Raw genomic sequence first — 21,321 nt, 5'->3', positions numbered from 1 at the left:
TGTATTATATTTTACAAAAGTAGCTGTTGTACAATATAGTGATCATATCCCCCGTTCCTTACTAAATAATACTATGAATATTTAACATTAAAACTAATTGTTTTACTGATCTGAAAGTGCATATATAATTGGGAGGGATGAAACCCTCTTTAATGGTCACACATGCAGAGCACACAGTGACATTTGTACTCTGCTTTTAACCCATCCTAGTACCAGGAGTCTAGTACCAGGAGCAGTGGGCAGCTATTGCACAGCGCCCGGGGACCAATGGGAGTGAGGGGGGAAGGGGGGTGTCCGGTGCCTTGCTCAAGGACACCACGGCAGGGCAGGAGGTGAACTGGGACCTCTCCAAGTAGAAGTCCACACTCCATATTTAGGTCTGGTCGGGGACTTGAACTGGCGACCCTACGACTCACAGTCCAAGCCCCTACTGACTGAGCCACTGCCGGCATTGGCTCCTGATGCCATTAGTTAGGTTTTCATGAATGAAACCTAATTGAAAATGCTGCTCACGTTTAATCTGGAACAGTATCAGTTTTACTACATGAATTGCTGCTATCAGTGTTTAAAAAGTAATTATCCTTTATTAAACTAATGAAAAATAGCTTCCATGGCATAACCAGTGTGTTGAGCAGTGCCTTGCACCTCAAATCCATGATCCATCTGTTACATCACGCACCAAGTCTTAGAAAGAAGCAAGGAATTCAGAAACATCTGGAAAACTGTGTCTTGAGGCCCAACTCTAAATACAGATGCAGTGTGTGTGTGTGTGTGTGTGTGTGTGTGTGTGTGTGTGTGTGTGTGTGTGTGTGTGTGTGTGTGTGTGTGTGTGTGTGTGTGTGTGTGTGTGTGTGTGTGTGTGTGTGTGTGTGCGTGTGTGTGTGTGTGTGTGTGGTGTGTGTGTGTTAGTAAGAACGAGGGAATGGACTTCTCAGATGGGCGGCAGCTCCCTTAAGGACCGCGAGCAGCAGATAACCTCCATGTGGATTTATATTTAGGACATTCTTTGCTCTGAACAGGATATAATTTGCATTTGATTCAGAACCAGGCCAAAGAAAGACAGGATGTAACTGTTTATAATATCAACAACATTTATTTGAATAATTACTTGTTTGATACATATTAAAACAAACATAAGTGGTTATTTTCATCTCAATAGTTGATTCGAAAACTTAATATATCAATCAAAGTATTTAACAATCAGATAAGCATAGTCTAACTATAAAGTGCAACTCACCATGGCCAGGTAACTGAACGTGAAATTCAAAAGTGTGACGGTTCATACAGTTTTCTTCATACGTATGTAAAAAGTGAAGATGCCACCACACTAGGCAGCTTCTCCAACACATCGTACCCATCCTATTTAATTGCTTCAAGTCATGCCAGTGTGTCTGCCATATATGCATAGACAACAGACAAAGTGCAGTCTGTTTCAGAAGGTCCTATCAACAAAAATAACACTCCATTGCTGAGTTTTGGAGGGAAGATAATGACAGCGTATACTGGTATTAGCGGTGCATTGCATTTGTACTGGTCGGTCTAAAATCCTGCTGCTGGAGTTGGATTTTTGGCTCAAAAAGTGAGGAGACGCTCAACAACCCTGAACAGTTTGAGAAATACAGTCTATTACAACTCCTGTCATATTCATGTCCCCTTAAAACAGTCGTACACACATTATTGTCCATCTTTTATAAGCGGACATGTTGCTACGGAGTATGTGTGTGTAAAATAGAGCATATTGCTAACAAAGTTAACCTGGCAACACCTGGAACACCTCAACTTTTGTTTGACGTCATGCACAGCTATGATTTCCATCTTCCCACTACAACTGGTACGCACCATAGGTCCTTATTGTTAGTCCTTTCAAAAACATTTAGCTCGGCTGCAAAGACAACACTCTTACATTTCCTCCCCAAAAGCAGTGGTTTAACGTCAAGTATCTTAGTTTTTTTGCAAATTGATTTCCTCAGAAATCTTCAGAAAAATGGCTCCTCTTTGCACGTCCATTTCTCCGGCTTGTGTATAGAAATGTGGCTACCTTGAGTTTCAGAGTCATCTCTCCTCAAGAGTTTATAGGAATTATCAAGATCATTGTGACTGCTCGTTTTTTGCCCCATCAAAATGTCCTTGTTGCCGTCACTGTCTCTGTCACAGATTTGCTTTTTTGAGACAAGATGCATAGATTGCTGTGGATTGATCCTTTTTTTCGGCTTTTTATTTTTCACCCCGGAGGATGTCAGGGAAAATACTGTGCCAATGCACGGCGATAACTGACTTTTTATTTTGGAGTATGACATGTCTTGGTAGGTAGGTAAAGACACCAAGTCACCTGTCGTGTCCTCAATTTTAGGATTCATTTTATCAATGGAAAGATATTCTTCGTCCACCCTTTCACTTTTTATTTCAGCGTCTCCTTGGTTGCCACTGTTTTCTATTTTGATGTCTTGTTTAGTATCTTCACGCAGGTGTGCAGAGTTTTGAGAGCACGGTGTGAAGTTGTCAGCGTTATATCCCTCCTCGTTTGTCTCCTTGTGTTTTCTCTCATGGCTTCTCTTGGTGGCAAGATAAAGAAACCGTTGGGGACAGAAGGAGCAGCGATACTTCTTCTCTGGGTTGGGGCTCCGTGATGTATTATCAAAGCAGGAGCCATTCTCCATACAGCTGCTGCAGATGTAATCCCCACCGGCCGGTGCCTCACCAGGAGGACCTTGTTTACCGCATGTGCGACAGAAAAACGGGTGGGAACCAATAACATGAGCTCTCAGACCTGTCTCTGTGATGAACGAGCTGTCACAGATGTCACAGGTGTAGGTGGCTCTCGGGCTGGAGTTCTTGCTCAGGCTACGTTTCATTTCTCCACTCCCACCGGACGTGCTCTCTTCTATCAGCCAACTACTTTTCTCGATGTGGGCCTCACTTGCAGCTGTTCTATCTACAGATGTTTCAGGATAACCGTGAAACAAAGCCTTTCTGTGCTTGAACCTCAACTTCTTTGTTTTCTTTTTGGATTTGTAAGAATAGTAAGGACGCCACAGCATGTCGGCTGTGTCGCAGTCATTGGGATCTTCGGATGTTTTCGTTTGCGCTTTGGCAGAAGCGACTTCCTGTCTCAGTCGGAGCCGAGGGCTCTCCGAGGTTTCCTGTGTTGGAAGACACTGACTGGAGCTCTCGTCTTCACCCAATTCTCTGATTCTCCTTTTCTTTCTGGGGAAGAGCTTGGAACCTTTGATCTGGCGGCAGATTATGGCCTCATTGCCTATTTTCACTGTTATCTGACAGAGCGGCATGGCGGCACCATCCACAGATGGACCCGGGCACGCAGGTTTGGCGATATATGTTTCAGTCTTTGCCCCTACCTTTTTATCGTATGCCAGATTCCCATTGCTTGATTGAAGAAGCTCCTTGGTCATATCCTCAACCCTTTTTGCAGAATCTGATAGCTCACCTAGCTTTTTAACAGTTTTCAAAGAGTTAAAGAACGGCACATTATGACCGATGTGCTCTGAGTTACTAAGTACTGTAGGATCACCTTTGAAACTTATAGCGGGAAACTCAAAGTCAATGTTTGGTGAATGTTCATTCTCCGCCTCTTTTCTTTCCAAATCACTTTGGTCAACATCTTGGTCACATGGCTTGTCAAAGCTGATGCGTGGCATGACAGGTGACACCATCTTTGGAGTTGCCATGAATGTCAGAGGGAATGAAACAGAGTCAGACTTACTGATGAGACCCTTTTCTTCAAACGGAGGGATGACAGAGTTGCTCTGTGGCGGGGCTTTGTCACCTGTTTCATCAACCTCTGAAAATGTCTGACTGTATGTCTTGTATTTTCTCTTTCTGAACTTCATAGGCAGAATCCTGTAGAGTTTGATTGGGTAAACACTGGCTTTCAAACCACCGTTAGCGGATTTTTTCTTTACAGCTAGATTAGGATCAATGCCGTGAAAAGACTTCTGATGGTTCTTTAAGATATAATATGTCATGAATGTCTCCAGGCAGAAAATGCACTGATAGCGGCGTTCCCCTGTGTGCCAGATTTCGTGCTTTGTTCGATACTCTGCCAATGCAAACACTTTATTACAATAATGACAGGGGTATGCCCTCTGCCAGGAATGTACATTTTCGTGCCGCTTCAGACTGGATAAGGTGATGTAGACGCGTTTACACACACTGCAGTTGTATCTCCTCTGACTGCCGCCTGGTCTCACCGCCTTCTCGTCCTGTGAAGGCTCTGATTGGTCCATTTCAAGGGGCTCTGGGGTGGAGAGGTCAGCAGAAGGAAGCTGTATTGCGTTGCTCTCAGTGTTAGGCTCGTCTGAATCTGAATGTAGTTCCACCTCTTTGGTTGATATGTCAGAAGAATCCTGTTTAGGCGATCTTCTCACAGCCTTGGGACAGACCTGCTCGTGGTTACGCAGCCGTTTGAGGTGTATGAACTTTTTGTGACAAAACTTGCAAAACAAATGACTGATAAAACGCTTTTTATGTACTTCTGAGTGAACGACGAGAAGAGCCTGATTTGTGAATATCTCCGGACATTGTTCACATCCGTATATTGAAATGCTTTCTTCAGTGTGAGGGGAAAGGGTTGGTGGATCTGACTCCACTTGAACATTGTCAGTGGCTATTGGTAGCCCGGGTCCTTTGCATTTGTCTGTTTCTGCTTCTGAACTAAGAAGAGGTGGGGTCATGACTGCCACAGGTGCTTTAGAAACACCATCAGCTTCTGTCGGGGGTTTTGTATTTGGTGTATCTGCTTGCGATTCAGCTGGTCTTGGAAGTATATTTCGACACAAATTTAGTCTCAGCCTGTGGCGCTTTTTGAGCGGACCTGCGTTCCTGTAACTGAGTTGCTTTGACTGAGATATTGCTGGCTTAAAGACCTTCTTGTTATCCCACTGACTGCTTTCTTTGCCTTCAAATGATTGTATCACTGCATATGAGTGCTCTGAGAGGGCGTGGGTTGTCTCATTGTTCACATTGAGGCAGGAGGTTGTAGGAGAACTTGATGGAAGCTGTCCCACCTCTGGAGACTGCCTCTCCCCTTTCTTTTGGACCAGAGGGGTGAAAAGATTGGTCCCAGAACACACTTCATTGATAGAGAAGGCGTTGGTGATGCGTGGCCCCCTGTCAACGTCCTCAGGCCTGGAAGCTTCCTGTTTCGTTTTTGTTGACACTGTGGCTTTGATGCCGTCTGTGGATTTCACACATTGGTCCTGCCTCTCTTGTTCTGCAAGCTTCTCCAAAAAAGGAATGCCAAGTCTTTTTCCAGCTGCTACCAGCACACGTGTGTCCTCCACACCCGGCGATGTCACCTTTGAGCAGTAGATGAAGTTCAGGATACTGGCAAACACCTCGGACTTAAGGTCCATCAGCTCCAGCACTTGGTCGGAGCTACATGTCTCAGGTGTCGTCAAAGCGTTCCTGAAGTACCCGCTGCAGGCTGCCAGGATGTTCTTGTGAGCCCGAAACTTCACATCCTCCACCACGATGGTAACGTCGCAGAAGAGGCCTTGTGAGCGCTGTTCATTGAGCTTGCTGAGCACAGTGTGAGGATGAGCACTATCCATCAGGTTCTGAGTGCATGGAGACACCACAGTCATCTAAAAACAAAGAAGAAAGAGAAAAAAATTGTTACTCAGATTTCATCAAAATGGTGGATCAGGCTGTGATTTTATATAAGAATGAAGATGTGAGTACATTTTGTTTTTGTAATGTTTTAGCTGTTCTAGTGTTTTACCACTAGATGGCAGTAATGTCCTGAGAGATGAGCTCCAGTGCCAACAGTCTGGAAAACAGACAGTCAATACGTCATAATCTCCATCTTGAAATAAATAATAAATACATTAAGTGTTTAAACCTGAATGAATTAAACATGTGCTGAGTTAAATACAGAATGTAAACATCAATACATAATCTATGGAATGATGGATGCCTTTATTATACTAGTTTAGGATTTTGCCCCTACTATCCTAACTCTTTTATTTAATTTGTTGTTATTCGTGTTTCTCTTGTGAAGATGTTTTTAATCTCTTCTAAGGGCTATATTAAGGGATTTTTATTTAAAGCTTTTCTCATTGTATTAGGAAAACCTTATTAATGTAATACAAGTACATTTATTTAGACTTTACAGTCACATTGGGCTATCAAACATTTGTCAGTGCTATGATTGGAGCAATGATTGTTTGAGTAATGTCTATTAATCCTATTTTCAAGATGCCCTTGAGCAAGACATTGAACTCCTGAATGCTGCAGCGGGTTGCACAAGAAAACATCTAGATGGCAGTGTGATGTACAACACTGAGATTACATAAGAGTACTAAAAGTTCGAAATTTCGTGGAAGGACATGACTCAATATGTGAGTCAATAATGTTGCCACTGATCTAGAATTGACCTTTAAATATTATTCAAAAAGTATGGTAGCTTAGTTTTTCATATTTGAAGTCTTCATGTCATGATCAACCCAATTTCATATTGCATTAATCCCAGAAACAGAAGTCGTGAGATGATTTCTAAGACTTGTATTGATGAGAAGTCTTTGCTTGCGCCTGCTAAAATAAACTCAGTCGTTGATTTCTCTCATTATTGCTGATAATAACTCAGTTTGGGTGGTAAATCCATTCCGTGTACTTCCACAGCTCTGCAGTCTGGTTTAGTTGTCATGACAGTCTTATTATTCTCATGGCCTGGGTTAATATGTAAATTACATGCAGACAGTTACGCACTAATTACTCATTTGCTCCCTTTTTCCGTTTTCCGTCAGTTGGCAGTAGTGACATCCTTTCACTTGTCCCAGATAAAAAATGTGTCAACCCTAGCAACTTCAGGAAATAATTCATGAATGCCTCATGAGGGAAATGGCAGCCACTGATACAATGTAATGTAGCACAGGAGCAGAATAATCATTGCTTTAGATACACTAACATTTTGGGCCTTTACAACGCAGCAGAAATGCTTTGTACTAAATACGTTATCTTAAAAGGCCCTATTGTGACGTGTTTCCATGCTTTAATGTTCAAAAAGCTCTTTCTTTTCTCCTACGGCCTGTTCTGCAGCACCTCTATTCAGTTCTATTCTATTCAGTCTGCTCTGATTGGTTAGCTGGCCGCCTCTATTGTGATTGGTCAACTGCTTAGAGATGTCTCTACCCTTAGCCTATCACGTACAATGTGTTGGAGCGCTAGCCAATAGAAGCAGGAGTGTTACATAGGGATGTCACTATGTTACAGAAGTAAATAAAGCGGTCCTATGGAGGCGTTTCAGACAGGGTGTGTGGGAGAGAAACTCCCTCTGGAATCAAGTGTTGAATCAGACTTTAGTTCCACCTGGAGTAAATCCACCAGCTACCCTGCAGTATACAAAGTCATTCAAACTAGCTGCACCTTTACCAGCTTTGAGAACACTTTAATGATCAATCATTATAAAACATATCATATATATTATTCTGAAATGGACCAATCTGCACAATGACTACTTTTACTGTCGCTACTTTCACTATATTTTGATGAGAATACTTTTCTACTTTTACTTGAGGAACATTTTGAATGCAGGACTTTTACTGTGACAGAGTATTCCTACACTCTGATACTTCTACTTTTACTCAAGTACAAGATCGGAGTACTTCTACTTTCACTCAAGTACAAGATCTGAGTATCTTTACTTTTACTCAAGTACAAGATCTGAGTACTTATTCCACCTCTGGTAGTGTATTAGCCTGAATTCTAGCCACAAAATCATGCAGAGCTGCATAAAAATAGACGCACAAAGGTAAAAAGTGGAAAATAATATTTACAAATGTGTACAATGATTTGTAGGTAATTTTGACTACTCAAGACACCTGACTTATACATCTTCAAAGGAAGACTGTGTTCATTCTATAATTACATGGGATTAAAGCTAAATTTAGTTTTACTTGTATAATACTTCAATTTTATATAAAAGACAGTTTGTTTTCATCTGTTTTCAAATAAACAAAGCATTGGCTTTCAGAATATTAAACTTGTTTCGGCAAATTCAGATGATAAATACAACTTTGAAGCTTGTGACGGCATAATTACAAGCAGAGAACAGAGTAATTTAACGTCACAGCAAGCATAACAACAGCGGGTGTTTCTTGTAAGTGTTTCCCCGGTACGCAAACGCAAAAATACACAAACACACTCGCGAGCTTCCCCCAGACCAGTAATACAAACGAAAATGTGTCTTCGGTTCGGGTCAATGTGACTGATTTCGATAGAGCAAGTCACATTTGGTTTAGGCACGAAACATACTACCAGTAGAAATACATTGCTTTCAAAATCGCTCTGTGTCGAATCAATAGATTATATTTCGTGACTATAACACCAAATGCCGTGAGTGCTTCATCCTCTGAACACCACACGATTGCGACTGTAACGCACATAACATAGGTACGCTCCTCTGAAACGATTTTCCCCTGCAATTATTATTATCCCTCAATCGAGTTCGCTATTCAGCTCGCTAACGTTAGCTTAAAGTTTAAACAAACGTAACATGCAAAGTTAGCCTAATCTAAAATGCTCTACTACGGCGTACCTTTCATGTGGCTCGTCAGCGCTGTCATCTATCACTCTCATCAGAATGCCCAGGTCACACGTAACACAAACACTTGCAGGTCGCGCCCATAGCGAGGGAAGGCCGCAGCGGAGCTGTTTTATGTAGAAGCGAAGCAATTATTTTCTTTTGATCTAAAAAGCGAACTATTCAGTCAGACAGCAATTTATTGTAAAAGTAAAGCATTTACATTTTCAAGCACTTTATCTCAATTTCAAGCACCATTCCCAAAATGCAAGCACTGTCTCAACCTTGAAAACACCGCGTCAAATTTCAAGCATTTTCAAGGATTTCAAGCACCCGTACGAACCCTGAGAGAGCTGTTTTCAAAGTCTCTATGTTGTAAACTCCATCTTTGTTCTTGGTGCTTTATGAGTGAAAAACAGGTCAGAAAGTGCTTAATTTGTCATGATATGAGATTTAATCTGTTTCAATTATACTGTGAAGATGGTCACAAGCTATTTTAAATCAAGAGGCAGCTCCATTTTATAACTCATTTGTTTCGTGTTTTAAAAATGTTACCATATGCATCATCATTTGGAAATGAAATACATTTTTTTATTTTAATGGACATACATTCACAGTATTGCTCATTTACTTCCAAGGAGTTTACGTAACTAATCAGTGATTTCATTTAAAAAAAAAAAAGAAATCAATTTTGTCCTCGTGCAACAAATACAATATGGCCGCCGTGTTTTTAAGCCTCTCCATCGGCTGAAAACACAGCCTCCTGCCTTCTTTCTCAAACAGGCCTCCGTTGTCATGGTAACATGCTATGGCGCAGCACTTATTGGGATTCAGCCTGATAGCAAGTGTGTGTGTTTGGCTGTCCGGGTGTTCGGTCCCCTCTCTCCCACAAACATCCTGCCCTCTCTGAGGACCTGCCGCTCGCAGCCGTCCACAGAGCGACGAGGTTTGCCTTTGTCTCTGCCTCAATGTACTTTGTGTGTGTGTGTGTGTGTGTGTGTGTGTGTGTGTGTGTGTGTGTGTGTGTGTGTGTGTGTGTGTGTGTGTGTGTGTGTGTGTGTGTGTGTGTGTGTGTGTGTGTGTGTGTGTGTGTGTGTGTGTGTGTGTGTGTGTGTGTGTGTGTGTGTGTGTGTGTCTTTGTCTGCAGCAGAAATGCTACCCAAAGGACTTTCTCATCTGATAACAGCAAGTGATGCTTTCAACTGATTTCTGCTGTTTACATAAACGTTTTTTCATCTATGTGGCTTTTTTACTTAACCACTGTAATTTTTCAGACTTTACACCAGTATTGTTGTGTATTGTATAACACATGCTGAGCGGAAATGTTTAGGATTGTGCCACACCCACCCTACACTTTCCCTTCAAAGCTCATGTGATATTATTTTTTTTTACGTCTCAAACTGTGAAATAAAAATCCCCACACAGTGAACCACAAACCAAGAAAATGACAGTATAGTATAGACACAGTGTTGTCAAACAAAGAGCGAAACGTCAAAGCAAAAGCCACTTCACGCTTCTCTGCAAAGTGCACTTCCGCTCAGAAACAGGTAACGAATTGAGGGAAACCGTGCAAACATACCTTATAAAATCTGAGAGAATGATGCACGGCGAACAGGAAACGGTGTCATGCAGTGTCCCTTCTCTAAAGCCCTCAATATACAAACTATACGTGAAAAACAGTTTTGTGAGAGCAAAGCGAAAGTAGTTTTCTTTCTATGATGGTCGCTGAACAGTGGTGCTGTCAGAAGCAGATCTTTTTCTGACGTCTGTCTTCCTCTCCCTCCCTCTCTGTGTGCAGATGACTCCCGTTTCACCGTCCTTCGCCTCTTTCCATGCAGCCCGGGTCCTGAGCTACATCTACCCTGCCGTCCTCTGGCTCTCCATCTCCTGTCCTACTACACCAACAACTCGCAGTTCATACGGCATGTAGCTAAACCGGAGTATGGGTCTGGCTTTTCGTGCTAGCTGGGCAACTGAAGCGTTCGTTGTGGAGCCACTGAACAGGAAGCTGCAACTTTTATTAAGCGTGGCAGAGGAGTGTAGGGAGAGCGGAGAGATGCTGGGTGCTACATCACACATCAGCTCTGTGCTCAATGATACAGCCTGATAGAAAGCGCTCAGCTGCATTGCCGGTGGCAGCGCAGAGTGAGGGGTACGCTGCTGTACTAATGCTGAATTAAATATCTCCAGCAGTATCCCGCTGCATCCATGTTGACCAGAAGGAACAACGTCATTTGCATGAAACAAAATCATCTCACATGCACCTTGAATGCATAACGCTGCACCATCTGCTTCATGCACACATCGTGTTTCCGTGCAGCAATATGTAACACCAAAGCCTGTGCTTACGCAGACACTGTGGTTAGGTAATGCAGAGCCAGAGAGAGGACGGATGTTCATCGATGCTTTTTCTCACTATCGCAGTGAGCTTGCAAACAACAGTGCTGTTATTAGAGGGGATTCTCGGTGTACCTATATAGAGGCTGCTGATTGATGCAAAGGCAGCAGATGCGTCAGCACTGCAGACGAGGGGGAGGGGAGGAGGCTGAACCCGACGTGGCACTGTGAACCTCTCGCTAGCCTCTGAGGACACAAGCAGCTCTTTAATTTACACAACTGAGTGCAGTCATATCACTGTGTGGTCTTTCCTAATGCTGGCTGAGACCCACTTTACAACAGTTTGAAATCAAGTGCATTTCTTGTACCAATAACTTCAAAAGACTGAGTAGCAGGTGCCATATCATTATGCAGGCTCGTACTCACTGCCCTAAAGGAAGGAAATAAGCTATTCATGGGGTGTTTGTGCTTTTGATCTTAGCTTCTGTTATGTCCTGTTCCTTCTTCTGTACATTACATTGTGTTGGTTTCGTGATGCACAAATACTCAGTCTTCTATTTTTGCTGCAGACAGCCTCCTTGAAGACCCCTGCCTGGGCAGCAGCCAGAGTACTACAGTAACTACTAAATAAGAATCCAAGGCAAAAGTGGCTTCAGTACATACTTTCTATAACTGGAGCTATACAAGCTACATTTGGAAACCTAGGAGGGGGGGTCTGGCTAGAATAGAAGTGGGATGCAGCAACCACCACAGCTGATTGATTAACAGAGGCTGCTGTCAGTCAAACATGTCAACGTCATAGAAATAACGTTTACGTCAAAGCAAAGACAGACATAACATGAACAAACAACACCCAAGATATTGTGAAGGGATAGGAGTAGTTGGAGGTTAACTCCAGTTATATGTATGTCAAGCCAAGCCAGGTTTTATTTAAAGATAATATATACAGTTTTATATTTGTAACATTTAACATGGCGTTTCTTTTATTAGTAACTCTGATGATTTGAACTGGATGCAGGTTTTGATGGTGGGCAGACTGATCATTTGTCAACAACCTAGTGGTCTTTCTAACATAAAACAATCCCTTAACATTGCCTGTACGCTATGTACGACATATAATTGTCCAATAATTCATGTAAGCTGAAGTTCATCTGCATTAAGCCAAGGAAATAAAGGCTTTTAAATGATTTTTAACTCTTACATATGGTGGACTATTCAGCCATTGTATTTTGAACTGCCTGGCCCATCCTAAATATGTTCCATAATCTAGGGTTGACAGAATTGAGAACCATTATTCAAGCTATGTTAATTAAGCTTTGTTAGTTTAATGGTTTTCAACATAACACAATACTAAAACAATCGTAATAATGCATGTAAACTGAAAGGCATTTGCGTTCATCTAGCATACACGGTCCACGGGATTGAGAACCATTAGTAAAGCTTTACTTTTTCAAAGAACTGAGAAATCGTTCCAAATTGGAATCAAATCACGGTCATTACTGAAAGCTGAAATTTGAAATACGTTGTAAGCAAAACCTTGTTCGTCACACTTGTCATCGCAGCTAGTTTGTGTCAGGATATACAGGCCTGTGATGCTCCGTAAGCTACAGCCTGTAGAGACGTCGATCAGCGGGGAGGAAGAGCAGGCCTCATCCTCATTCTCAACGCATTCACACTCTTAGCATAGAAATACATTCATCCCTGGTAGCATTTATGTGACTGCCATTACCCGCACTCACACTTTGAGTCGCCTACGAAGATGTCTCTGTGTGGAAGGTCTTGTCTCTGTGGAAGTCTCTCTTGTGTTTGTTTAGGAGGAAAAAGACATTGACTATTACCCGGCTGCCGTTCTCCCTTTGGAACCAGATCAGACCTTCATCATCCTCGCTCTTCCCATCTGTGTATTCTGGTTTCCTGATTGGACTGTGTTGAGCTGTCTTCTGGAGGGCTGCTGCCACTGCTGCGTCACTCCCGCTGCATCCCTGACCCACAAAGAGGAGCTGTGAAGGAGGGGTGTGTGGAGGCAAAGGATAAGCTGGAAAGAACGGCAGCACACCGCTCCAGCAAACAAATGGATGAGGCTTCCGCTCTGCCTCGGTTTGGGGCCTAGTTGCTGCGACGGTATTCAGGAAGTGGCTCTGGGAGACAGATCCTTTATTGTTACGTAATGAATATTTTTCCTCCTAGACCAGACTCGGCTCAGAAGGCGGTATCCAATGTTCAGTAGCTAATAATAGGCCATAGTGGCGACCAGTCGAGACTGTACGCAGTTATGTCAGATCATTCCAACACCTAGCTATTATTTGGATGGAAGACTATTTAATATTGAGGGGAGTTCTAAAATAACACAGGAAAACCACACAATCTTTTCGTCGCTTAACAACGGACAATTACTAATGCTTGTGTTTCTATTTTTGTCATCCTTTAGTGACAATAAGAATCAAAGACAGTATTTAAGACTGTCTTGCTAACATTTATTGTACCATATGTTGTCCACTAAGGTACCTGTTAGAAAAAGAAGCAGTGCATACCTTAGTCTTAGGTTACTGTAGTTGGCTTGTACAGGTTTCAGTTGAGGTAGGACCGGTGTAGCTGATGCCCCTACAGAGCTGTTTGTGCAATCCAGAAAAGTGTGTTCTGGTCTATAGGCCTGGACATGGTTACCAGAATTACTTGTTTTGCACACGTTACCTAAGGGTTTATTTGCTTATCTTCCTCCTCCCATCATCTGACTCTAGTTTTCATTGCCATGTTGCTCCCTCTGCTGGCTGCACACATGACAAGCACAGAGACCATGTTAAACCCAGGCTGGCTGTAAGCAAAGAGGGGCCGTTTCTCAATCGCGAGGATACTGGCTTGGTAGTCGCATACTTCCAAGTCACTTCCTTCAGAAACGAAGCAAGTATACTTCCAAGCCACGGCTTCGGAAAACAAAGAAGAATGGAACAGGCTAACAAGTGTGCCACTCTCTCTAACGGTTTCAACATAAACTGTACCGAAAATAAATACCTCACGATGTCTATCTAATTATGAACTTGCTTTACTTTCACAGAACACATTTTTGGTGATAACAAATGTAACAAAGTAACATATTTAACACATGTTCTACGCCACTACATACTTACATTTAAATGTGTGCTGTGCTGCGTCGGTTCAGCCATTCTCCTCAAGGGTTTTTGAAATTGGTCCGTGCGCAAAGCATTGTGGGGATTTGAAGGACGTGAAGTCTACCCATGTGCAGCCTCGAAATTACCCCCAAACCAAGGACGTGGCCTCGGTGGAATTCCAAGTATGCTGGAGATTGGAACAGTCCTTTGGCGGCACTCGATGACGTAGTATCCTTGAAATATTGGCTTGGAAGCCAGTTTCGTCGTGATTGAGAAACGGCCACAGCAGGCCCGATTCTACGGGGGTGCATAAGGGTGCATTGCACCCTCAGTTGAGTCGTTATGCACCCTCATTTGAAAAATGAAAAGTGAAATAGAAAAAAAAAAAGAAGAAGAAAAGTGAAACATATTACATATATAATAATAATAATAATAATAGTAGTAGTAATAATAATAAGAAGAATTTAGTTGAAATAAAAAAAATGTAATTGTGGTTGAATAACATTGTCTGCTGCATTTACTTGGTCAATTTAAACGGTAAGTAACGTTATTATGTCAGGTGTGCGTGACCTGTTCCGCTGCGCGTTCATCATTTGCAAGGTGCTTACACAGCAGTCAGTGATGGACATCAGAAAATGGTTAAAACAACCAGCCCTAATCGCCAGCAGTAACACTGCATCTACTGCAGGTAATAACAGATCAGATCATGGGGACATTACGTTACCCGCGGCCACTGTCGTGGACACTAACGCCCGACTCGCCGGATTTGCCCGCCTTATCCACGGAGGCGGAGCAGCCGTCTTCGTTGCCCCATACGCCGCCACCCCTCGGTGGCCCGCAAGTGCCAGAGAACCTCGGCAAAACAGAACCTGCCCAGGTATATTTAAAAAGGTACCCAACTCGCCTGTACAAGGGTAAGGCTCTCATTTTGCGATTGGCTGGAATATTCATGTAAAAAAAGATGCCATCTTCTGCTATGCATGTAGACATTTCGGTTCAAGTAAGTCAGATGCCTCCACCACAACTGGCTACAACAACTGGCGCCATGCTCTTATAGGCTACGTGATAAGGGACTGGGAATGCATGAATCAAGCAAAGAGCACATAGATCTATAGATCTCTTCATTTTGCTCTCAAAATGCACCAGATTGATACTTTTAACTTCAATATTAAAAAAAAAATCTTCCCAGGGGAGCATGCCACGGACCCCCCTAGAGGAGGTGAGGACCCCCAGAGGGTGTTAGGTCCATTCCCCACTTATACAAATAGCACTTTACCACTGCACCCTCTCTAATCTCAGATGCACCCTGACTCATTGTTCTGAAACCGGGCGTGGGCCATAGCATTGAGCGCAGAGGGTTTCAGCAGAGGGCGCAACAACCGTTATCTTGCAAATGTAAACAGGAAGTAGGCAATATGATGATTAAATGTTTGTCTGCAGGACTCTGGTTGCTAAAGTGTATATATAAAGGCCTTTTTGGATTAGTTAGTTAGTTAATTTTTGTATAAGGTGTATGACTCAGGAAACATGATGGGATAAGGCTGTAATACGATGTTCTACTTTTTATTTACTAGTAATATTACAGATTTAAACTCTTTGCAACTTACACAATTTTCAAGTAACATGTTTGTATCCATTGAATACCGGTGTCAGTTGTTGTCATCCAAAGTACCCATAATATACTTTTTTTTTTACATACATGTTTAGTTTATTCGACCTAACAGTCATCTTAAGAACACTCACAAAAAACACTGAATATTGCTTCACAAAATACCACATGAACACTGACTAACCATCCTCTGTAAAAGCATGTGTATTACAGTTGTTTTAGAACCGTCATAAACTGATCAATTACTTTACTGCTGGCCCTTCCTGCCACTGGTGTGGAAAAAGGTAAAAAACATCTTCCTCCAGCCCATGGCACTTGCTATGCCCTCCATGTCCCTGGTGAAGTCAGCACAGCCATTCCTCACAGTCTGCTCCCAGAACTTCTCAGAGTCGCAGATCTGGTAGGGTCACAAAAGATAATAAAACACATGCAGATTGTGAGGTGTGGTTATCAGTGTACAAATATACATGGGATCAAAGGTACACATCGAATAGAGGGAAAGTGAAATGGAAAATAGCACAAGGGGTCATATGTAAATGTATAATTTTAAGAGGCTCTCACCTCTCTGAGTCTCTGTGAAACTTGTGCCAGCTGTGTTGTATCTTTCAGCTCTAGGTTGGCCAGGATTTTGAGCAATATGTCATCGGTTAAGCGCTCCAGGTAATCAAACTTCCCTTTACAAAGTAACTTTGTGTGTTCAAGGATCCTATCCCCGAAAACAGCTTCAACTTCTTCTACAGATGAGAAGAATGAGAATTTCCATTAAAGCAAATGCTAGGCAAAAACAAGTATTGTTTTTTTTAAGAAGTGGAAATATGTTTAGTCTCGCAGACAAGTGTATACAGCAATTATTGGACATATGTTCTAATGAAGAATCCTTACGCTGTAGCGTTTTCTGATGTAGGAAATCATGATGGGATATCTTCTGCTGTTTGGGAGCAACACCCTTGCAACCAAGTCGAACAGAAATCTTCCAAGATGTCAATATTACCTGAAGTTTGAATAACAGTACGGGCAGAGTGAGGACATTATTACTTTATTCCAAGAGCTTATGGTACATATAAATTCCAAGGAATACTTATGTTAGGTTATGGTTTATTTAACTTGGATAAGTCAACCTGTATAATTTGGCCATCAATTCACTGATTACCTCACTCAATTTAATTTAAGAGGTGAAATTGTAATAATGGTACAAAGTCTTTCTTCAGCTTCTCAAAAAATAAATATTCTAATTGTATACTTTATGCCTCTACTCTACTTCATGTGGAGGCCAATTTTGTACTTTTTTGTAAATATATAGGTAGGCCTACTTTATAAATTCAGATACTGACTCAGAATATGCGTGCATTAAAGCTTCAACGCTTCTTCCCATTCACTTTGAATGGGGTGACGTCACGCTTTGCCAAACTGCATTGTGGGGAGCGTAGCTACGCGTTGCTCACGTCAAAAGTTGAACCATGTTCAACTTCTGAAGCTTCGACGGAAGCGTCAGCCAATCAAATCCCGTTTATGAAAATCTGCCAGTACAACTGCTAGCCAATCAAACCGCGTGTATGCTGCGAGAGAAATACCTATTTCTACATGTTCCATAAAATGGAGGAGAAAATAATCATTGCGGTAGTGAATCACCCGGTGCTGTATGATCAGTCTCTGTTCATCTACCGGGATACAAACCGGAGGAGCCAGGCATGGAGGGAGGTGGCAGAGATAGTTGGTGAAACTGGTAGGTTTTCGCCTGTTTGGGGAGTTTATATCCAGTGTACCTCGTTTTAACATTGAATGGACAGCTAGCAGGCATAGACAGTATATATAGCTAGCATGGAATGTTTTTTGCTTTGTATGTCGGGGGCGGGAGATTCATGTGATTGGTTGTTGGTCGCGTTGCTCGCGTTGACTCCCCAAGCTTCAGACACGCCCACCGCCAAGCGTCAACGCACGCTGCTGTGTGGACGCTCCGTTCTTCCCATTCACTTTGAATGGGGTGACATCACGCTTTGCCGAATTGCATTGTGGTTCCGTCGCTTCGCTTTGCTCAAGTTGCTCGCTTCAAAAGTTGAGCAAAGTTCAACTTTGTAACATGTAAAGTCAATGCAGAGATGCGGACAGACCGGGACAGACGCGAATCCGCTCCAACGGTGCCCATGAAGCGGTTGATGCGAATGCCGCGACAAACTCTTGAGTTCAATTTTTTTCTACTCGAGCGTCAAATTCGCGTGACGCAATCTCGCGGTAGCCAATCAGCGGTGAGGATCTCACCCTGCCGTCACTGACGTTGAACCACAAAACCAAAACATCAACCGTTGGCTGTTAGCAGCTCACAGCTCCTAATATCTGTTCAGAAACTGGACTTAAATGTTGATTATTTTGTATTGATTAAACCATCCACCATTATATTTAGGTGACCAAAACCATGAGTGGGTTAACAGAAAATGTATTCACACTTATTCTGCTAAGAACTATTTTCTTCAAAAAATATTTTAAATTAAAAGTAAGAATTTGCTGCATTTGCATTTAAAATATGTTTTAAGCCAAGTCATATTTGAAGTAGCTACATTTTCCTAATCATACTTAAATACTTTAACTTAAGTACCATTCTCGATGCAGTACTTTAACTTGAAATTGAGTAATTTTACAGTGTGGTATTAGTACTTTTACTCAAGTAAGAATCTGAATACTTTTTCCACCACTGAAAACTAACAAGCTAACGTTTACTAATTTAGTAGCCTATGAAATGTAAGCTAGCCTTTGCTTTGTAGTTTAACTACATAGTGGTTTTTATCAAACCATAAAGTTATTATATAGAAACTGAAATACTCAACCTCATTTCTGGAGACAATGAGTTGGAAGAAATCTTTTGAAGGAGGAGGACCCTGACCACTAAATTGAAAAAGATGATCCCCAAGCAAAGACGCCATTTTTGGACGCAGATCTGTAACCATGACAACTACAAAGCAACTGAAAATATCAGAATGTACTCAACTGCAAAGAAAACCGTTGATATTGTTGATGAGAGGTTATGTTGAGCATAATATTTATTATTTGTATTATACTTTTTTTATTGCAACATCACCAACTTACAACTCAAGAAAGAATACCGTACAGGTAGCAAAACATCATAGACATTACTGTTTTATGTTTGTATAACGTGTGGGGGACGGGGGGGTTCACGACCCAGCGGATTGATACTTCATATTTGTGACAAGCTAATGTTACCAATGACTTCAGTGGTGCAATCATTATCTTTACATATAGGACACATATAACTGGCGTCTTTATATCGAAACCTGTGTGCCATGTTTTAAATTGTATTGGGGAAAACAAACAGTTCACTTAGCGTAAAAAAACAAAACATGCTGTTAGCTAAACCTAGAAGTAACGTTAAGTAGTCCCTGGCGGATGAATCACGCGGATGTATATTGCAGTTGTAGGCCCCCTCAGCTGATGTGAAACTAGCAGTAGAGAGAAAAGAGGAGCTGCTGGTGCACTGTCTGTTACAACTACAACACTGGAACAAATAGGTAACAACATTGTACAAAAGGGTGGACATTTTCAGTGACATCTCAGCCAACAGTTTCTTGGACCTTCGAGGTTATTCAATATCGAAATACATCGGAGGAATTATGACTCAGTGTTGCGAAAATATCTCGAATACCGTTCCTGCTTTCCTGTTTTTTTGTGTCTAAAGGTATCAGAGGCCATTTCTTTTTTTGGCTAGCTAGCAGCTAACATTCTAGCTGCTAGCTAAGACAACTTGTGCATTTTTAATAGGAACATATGACCAGATTGTTCCCAAAAAGGCTGAATCTGTTAGTTGTAACAAAGCTGTTGTTCGTCAAAAAAATCCCATTAGCATCCTGTCGAGCTGGCAAAACGTTAGCCAGCGACAACAAGGCTAATATTAATTAGCTTTGCATGCTAAGGTTAGCTGGTGATAGCTTTAACGCTCTTGTTTGGTTTGACAACGCTCAACGTCATATACGTGACTGCTGCCCCGCAGTAATTCTGTTTTGTTAAGGTCAGTGTTTTTTTTTGTCAACTGGACAGCTAACATTAGCCAAACTAATACCAATTATTAGCAATAGTGTGTCTAGCTAACAGTCGCGTGTTTATTTTTGTCAGCCTACTGTTTGCGAGTCATTGACGAGACAATCTTTTTTGGCTAAGCTAGCAGTTAGCATCGCTACTTGTTATTCTCGTCAAGATATTTGGCTAAGCTAGCATTAGCTTGCTAACACGTAGCATCGGTTCTTGTTATTCTTGTCAAGATACTTGGCTAAATATATTGTTTGTTTTTACCCACGTAAGGAAGACTCTACTTTGTTGACACGTTGACAGTGAGAATGTTATAGAACTTCTTTTTGTCTGGCTAAAAAATAGCTAACACGCTAGCATGCGCTGTAGTGAATCAGAATTCCTTTATTAGATTCAAAGGCTTTATTGTCATATGCACAGTAGCTACATTGGGATTATGGCAATTCAAATGTGTTTCCCTAGGCTGCTGCAACAATGCAACATTAATATTGATATATACGACATAAAACAAATACATTGATAAAAAACAATAGAAAATAGTGCAAGAAGAAACTGAGTAGAAATTAAATATTGCAAGATTAAGTGGCAAGACCAATGTTGGTCAAACAGAGGGGAAATGTACATCTTTACACCAAAGATGTTTAAGTGCCATGCACACATATGAAACATTTAAGATCAAATAATAATTAAGTATAAAGAGGTAATTAGTAGCATTATAAAAAATCAAGTAGAAAGTAATGAGGTAGCTGATGAGTGTAGTACATACTATAATTACTAGTATGTATGTATGTGTTGCACAGTGTTACATTACAGGGTATTGCTAAACAAACAAGCAGCCAGTAGTATAATTTTAACTGGTGTAATTATTGCACAACAGATGTATTATGTCTTTGTTGTTGATTGTCATTGGCCTTCAGTCAGCTTAGAAAACATTATAGATTCCGATATCTACTTCTGTACTCATTGCATTGACAGTTGCTAAGAGAGCATTTTTTTCCCGACTTGACAGTTGTGTGATTTTGACTTAATCATCTCATCAAACAGTACAGGAGGTGAGCTAACTTGCTTGCGAAAAATGTATGGTTTTTTTCTCTATTTAACTTGATCCTCAGCCAAACACAGATCAGTGTGTGTCATGGCAGTCTGAATACCAAGTTAGCTTAGGCTGGTTTACTCCGTAGCCTGCTGCTAGCTGAATTACATTGGGAAAGACGGTCTAGCCGATGCTGCCATTTTCGATATAGAGCTAATCCTAGGTGAGTGTTATCGTTATTTGCCACTTTAAGGGATTTGTCCGTCGCCATTTCATACAACAACAAGACGCAGACAGGGTAGCTGTTTGAGTTTAGCAGTGCGTTTACTTATGGGGCCAAAGAGGTTGACACACCGGTACGCCAACTACGCATTTCCATGTAACCACAGCTACATTAGCTAGCCTAACTTTTACTTGCCAGTCTCTGGTATGCGCTTTCTACCCTTTCGGCTGTCTTTGTCGTGATAATCAACATTTTGCAACTGAGATGTGTGTTTTTTTAAATAGATGTGACGAAGTTACTGTCAAAATGTATAGGACTCGCTAGGATACGAGTGGCTAAACATGCTAGTTGCTGCTGCTGGTGGTAGAGAACTACGTCAGAAATAAAGGCCTCTGTAAATCATGGGTATAACAAATGGACACGGTCGTGTTTGTTTAGTGA

General features: G+C 41.7%; 3 protein-coding genes across 8 annotated transcripts in view; 1 reads left to right on the top strand and 2 right to left on the bottom strand.

Annotated features, from left to right (window-relative positions):
* Positions 1-1,073: 1,073 nt before the first annotated feature.
* Positions 1,074-14,327, bottom strand: zbtb38 (zinc finger and BTB domain containing 38). 6 transcript variants are annotated; one of them, XM_079677123.1, is made up of 3 exons: positions 14,002-14,327; positions 12,715-12,876; positions 1,074-5,603 (listed from the first exon to the last, which is right to left on the bottom strand). In XM_079677123.1, the coding sequence occupies exons 1-3, from the start codon at positions 14,035-14,037 to the stop codon at positions 1,977-1,979; spliced, it is 3,825 nt and encodes a 1,274-aa protein (XP_079533249.1). In that variant the 5' UTR covers positions 14,038-14,327; the 3' UTR covers positions 1,074-1,976. The 6 variants fall into 6 exon arrangements, with proteins under 6 accessions (XP_079533249.1, XP_079533250.1, XP_079533251.1 ...); XM_079677124.1 differs by having other exon boundaries at positions 12,715-12,858; XM_079677125.1 differs by lacking the exon at positions 14,002-14,327 and adding an exon at positions 13,408-13,977.
* A 48-nt stretch (positions 14,328-14,375) lies between these two features.
* fbxo36a (F-box protein 36a) lies at positions 14,376-18,679 on the bottom strand. Its single transcript, XM_079677131.1, has 4 exons — positions 18,412-18,679; positions 16,475-16,583; positions 16,154-16,326; positions 14,376-15,989 (listed from the first exon to the last, which is right to left on the bottom strand). The coding sequence occupies exons 1-4, from the start codon at positions 18,529-18,531 to the stop codon at positions 15,840-15,842; spliced, it is 552 nt and encodes a 183-aa protein (XP_079533257.1). The 5' UTR covers positions 18,532-18,679; the 3' UTR covers positions 14,376-15,839.
* Positions 18,680-18,969: 290 nt separating this feature from the next.
* Positions 18,970-21,321, top strand: part of trip12 (thyroid hormone receptor interactor 12) — a 35,969-nt gene continuing 33,617 nt past the window's right edge. The window contains 1 exon segment of the mRNA XM_079677122.1: positions 18,970-19,110. The gene's annotated coding sequence lies outside the window, so the exon portion shown is untranslated.

This window comes from Notothenia rossii (genome assembly GCF_949606895.1).
Source record: "Notothenia rossii genome assembly, chromosome: 4".
Lineage (NCBI taxonomy): Eukaryota > Metazoa > Chordata > Actinopteri > Perciformes > Nototheniidae > Notothenia > Notothenia rossii.
The sequence above is the reverse complement of the archived record's forward strand: the minus strand, read 5'-3'. Positions and strand labels throughout refer to the sequence as shown.